Source organism: Cryptomeria japonica, chromosome 10 (genome assembly GCF_030272615.1).
Source record: "Cryptomeria japonica chromosome 10, Sugi_1.0, whole genome shotgun sequence".
NCBI lineage: Eukaryota > Viridiplantae > Streptophyta > Pinopsida > Cupressales > Cupressaceae > Cryptomeria > Cryptomeria japonica.
Genome location: NC_081414.1, coordinates 117,774,125 through 117,778,964, shown reverse-complemented (window position 1 = coordinate 117,778,964; position 4,840 = coordinate 117,774,125). Strand labels below are relative to the sequence as shown.

Below are 4,840 nucleotides of genomic sequence, written 5' to 3'. Positions count from 1 at the left end.
CTTGACAAAAAATCTCCTTTCTATTTATCAAATTAGTTATGGTGGAGTAGGGAAGACTATGGAATTTATTGCATATTTAGTTATAATTAGAGAATTGAAGAGTAGAGAGGTCATTTCTACTAGGATGTTTGATCATGAATCTTAGCTAGATACACCTTTTTAGACTTTATTTCTAATGATAACTTTGGTCCTTCAAATAACGATCACACTTCTAGTGTGGACTTCAATTTTGAAGAGAATTTTGGTTACTTGAAATTGGGTATTCTTGCATGTGACCCACTTCTTGAACCTTGTATTCCATCTCCTCCATATATTCGATATAAATTAAGATGAATTTTTGGGTATAGATGTGAAAAAATAATTAATATAATTTTTTATATTTGATATAATTATATATGAAAGTAATTGTGGAGGTTTTAAGATATATTTTAAATTAAATTTTTCTAAGATTATTTTAGATTTGAATTTTATTTCAAAATATATGTTGGGAACACATAGTAGGGTTCAAGAATTTATGTGAAAAAATGGCTTCTTGAAATCCTCTAGAATGAACTATTTCTTATTATCATATTATCTTAGATCTAGTTAAAATAATAAAAAAATTAAATTATACATAATCATGTCTAAAACAAATGAGTTGAGGAATAAATAGTTGGAGGAGGATAAGAAGTTCTTAGTTGCTTTGAACAATATGGTGACTTTGACTTTTGATGTTGATTTGCAAATATGTTGCACCATGTAACTCATAATTAATAACAAAATATAGATAAGATTTCACAAACTAGTAACAAAACTTTATTGAAGACTACATTGTTATAGATGGGGTTCCACTATGTGGCCTAGTCTAAGAGTAAATTGTGTCTTATGGATTTATTTTTCTACTATGACCTATAATGCTAATGTAACTTTGAAGATTGGTGTAGCTATCTTTTAACCTATATTTGGAAATGGGTTGGCCTAATAAGCATAGTGGGGCTTACTTTTGAGGTGAGAGGTGAAAACATTGTTTGACCTAGTAGAAAGTCAAGAGCCCAAGAAACAAATATGTAGTTTCATATACATTCCACAAAAGCAATGCAAGATGATCATATCATGGCTAAACTTGAGTGAGATACTTTAATGTGATTGTGAATATGTTTCTTTTAGCATATGATTCTACAAATGCTAATATGTAGATGTTCTTGCTAATGACCCAAGTCTTTATAAATACATAACCTTAGTTGTTAAATTTAATATTGGAAAGGTCTTCTTTGGAGCAAGATAATTTAAATTTTAACAAGGTGGACTACTTTATGTTGTATGGCCTAGTAGTTAGATAGAATCATGCTATGGCCTAGTTTAAGTTGGTAGGTGTGGATTGGTGTTGATTAAGGTAGAGTACAAGAGGGTTTGGCTAGTGGGTTCAAAAGTAGGTTCAAATGTAGGTATAACGAATCAAAATAAAAATTATAGTAATATGAACAATACATTTTCAAAGAATTCAAAATTAAAGTATAAAAGTCCACACACTTTTGTTCATTAATTCATATTTAATTTGATCACTAATATTGCATCAACTTATTCTACAAAGTTGTATCAAAGATTCTAGTGTAAGCTTTAATTTTATTGAATTTTTCAGTTTAGTGGAGGAAAATCTAATTTCTATGATACTGCCCTACCCAACGATACAACTGTTTTAAACCAAAGAACCCTTCAGGTTTAAAGAGTTATTTATGGACAATTTATTGCCTCTATGTACACCTATTTTTACAGATCATTCCTCTTTATTTGCAACACCCGGAAACATATTCCACTGCACTGCAGGGGCGCAACATTCTGAGCTTACAAGAAGTCAAACTGATGTGCTGCATGTTTACAACTCAAGAAGCACATAGTATATCAACGTAATTGGTAAAGAGACCAGCATGCCAAATATCACCCTGCACGCATTTAAACACAAAAACAAGATAGTAAATGTGTTCCATCCATGTTACAATGTTAAATAAATGAGCAATAAAATTATATCGTCAGGGTGCCTGCTTTTATAAGAAGATCCAAACAGATGAACTCTGATATTTATGGGGTCAGAAAAAACATATATATTGGATAGATACGATGGAATGAAGAATTCTTACCCCGTACTAAGTATATCTGGATGTACATTATACTGCCGTGCAAATACAAATGGCACTATTCCTTGAGGCAATGCACCCTGGAAGAAGATGTAATTGATTTGTTAAAACCAAATACAACTTAATTTAACTCTAGATTTTTGAAAATTAGTTTTCAACCCAACAATCATGGGTATTTTTTATGAAAAAATAGATTTTACAGTGCATTTTTTGAACATGCACTGAAATGAAATACGTTCTGTGCTACCAGCTTGCCACTAATACTAACATTTGCACACAAATGTCACAAGTCATGACATTCTAACCTGTACGATGGCGATGTGTAAGATAGTTCCTCGAAGACCAACTGCGATAGAAGCCACAGCCATGACTGCTGGTCCAACTAAAAACCGTAGAACCATGCCAATAATGGCAAAATAAGTTCCACATGCAATGATCCTTGGTTGTAGTGCCATGAATAAACCTGCAAATCAAAGAACTCTGCAAAATTGTTAGCTGCTAGTAGAGTTCTTCAGTTTTTTTTGGGCCCCTGTTGATGTGCTGTAAATAAATAAGTTTTGAAGAGTTTACCAAGACTAAACATGGCTAATCCCAAGCCAGTGTCAGACAAGATTGTTATAGAACCCTTGACTATCTGAGGCATCTCAAGACCCCACCTGCAATTTCCAAATAAATTTTGATTTATAATCTATCCCCAAGGAAAACAAAGCTTGAAAGAATAGCTCTTGTGAGTCAAACAGTTTATTAACAAGCAACCTTGCTGAAACGAGTGCCCATAGAATCCCAAATAGACTTGCATAGGAGTTTGGATTGTAAGCCAGCTTAGAAAACACGACGTGGAGAATTAGCTTCATTACAAAAGCTGCATTTGAAGGTTCAGATGGTATAACTTCTCCTTTGTGGTTGTCCTGCTGATGTAATTGTGATGTTACAGTAAGACTTGGAATAGATATTGGGATTGAGTCAGAAAGTCTGGGGTCTTGTTCGACATGATCTGCTAGCTCTCCTTGAAAACCAGGCAATTTATTTGGTTGCCTGAAAATGTCTCCATGCAACTCAAGTTCTTCCAAATGTTGCTGTTGTTCAGACAGGCAAGCTGTAATTGCAGGTCAAATATCAATTGACAAGAAAATGATCTTATATCTATTTCATCGCGAGGAACCTATTTATCTAAACAGGTATATCTATATTTTATGTTGTCTCTAGTTTTTAATCATTTCAAAAACACCCAAATAGGCCTTATCTAGGTTTATCATACATTGTAAGTTAATGTGCACTTGCCTTCAGAGAATGACGATCCAGAGCTCCAAATAAACATGTGAAGCTCCTTTGCATCATCTCTCGGTTGAGGAGAATAATTGGATGCAGACTGGGACACAATCTTTGCCACCTGCACGGCGTCTTCTGAAAGCAATCCCAAATATCTATTAGAGCAGCTGTTTTCAGTTCCCAAATTGATTGCAGATTCATGATTTCCACTTTTGCCATTACTTTGATCCCTAAAACTTGCTACTCTATTAGTTAGCACTGTCGGGACTGTTTCTCCTAAAGGAGAAGTGGAACCTATACTCTGCAAGTTTCTCATGGACTGCATAGAGTTATACTTGACACCCAAACAACCTGTCTTAGCAGTGGAGTTCTCTGACATTGTATGTTTATATCTACGTTCATGAAACCTCTCAGATGATGGAGTAGACAGATCCCTCTGTGGAATGGACGTTAAAGATGGTTTTCTTTCTATGACATGCAGTTCTTCACAATCTACACCATCTATCCCATCTGTTTGCAGTTTTGGGCTCTTATCATCTAAAGTGGATGTATGTCTTGCAGTACTAAAATGGAAATGTTCTATAAGAGTCACCTTAACACTTCTGTACTCAAATAAAAATAGCATTAAAGTGTACCAGAGAATGCACTGCATAACAACGACCTGCACCATCAAACTTTCTGTTGAATCTCCATACATGGCCTTCAAAAGTGGAATTCCCATCACCAGAGTATTCGGTAATGTTGACAAGGAGAAGGTAGTAATCACCCAGTCCAAGTTGCCTCTCTCAGAAAACTTTGTCCACAACGCCAGTGGGAGAAGCACAACCAGCTTAGATATAACATCAGCAGCCACGAAAACAAAATTCATTTTGTAAGGGTTGATTCTAGATATGAATATAAACGATAGAAGAGGAACAGCAAATATGGCAACAAACTTATTAATCCCTGCACATTGTTCTGGAGTGAATATCTTCCACCATTTTACAGAACCATAAGCTAGAAACATTGCCACATACAGTGGAACAACTGCACTTATTACTGTGTACAATTCCCCACCACTTATCATCCTTGCAATATTATTTATTAGAAGGATTTGAGCTCAGAAATACAGTAGGGAGATGGAAAGATTCTTGCAATGGTATGAATCACAAGAACTTAGGTTCAAAGGTATGACAAACAGAAAACAAGAAACTGGTGATTATGAAATATCATGAGGAAACAACCATGTTCTTCCAATAATTCATTAAGAACGAACTTGTACGTAGGAAGATGACAAACAGCAAAGTTTGGAGGAACAGTAATTATTGTACCGTCGATATGACATCTGACAAGGAGATAAGCAAACTTCTTGCAATAGTTTATATTGCAAAATTACTCGTGGGTTTGAAATATGATCAGCAGTAATTATCGTGGAAGAGGTGCTTGATCATATGCTAATTTTTAGAGAAGTGATATATAGG

At 34.6% G+C, this 4,840-nt stretch overlaps 1 protein-coding gene across 1 annotated transcript; it reads right to left on the bottom strand.

Moving 5' to 3' along the window:
* Nucleotides 1-1,633: 1,633 nt before the first annotated feature.
* Nucleotides 1,634-4,579, bottom strand: LOC131072615 (auxin efflux carrier component 2). Its single transcript, XM_058008836.2, has 6 exons — nt 3,365-4,579; nt 2,868-3,044; nt 2,682-2,767; nt 2,417-2,574; nt 2,115-2,191; nt 1,634-1,919 (listed from the first exon to the last, which is right to left on the bottom strand). Exons 1-6 carry the CDS (start codon nt 4,444-4,446, stop codon nt 1,853-1,855), a joined length of 1,647 nt encoding a protein of 548 aa, XP_057864819.2. The 5' UTR covers nt 4,447-4,579; the 3' UTR covers nt 1,634-1,852.
* Nucleotides 4,580-4,840: the final 261 nt, after the last annotated feature.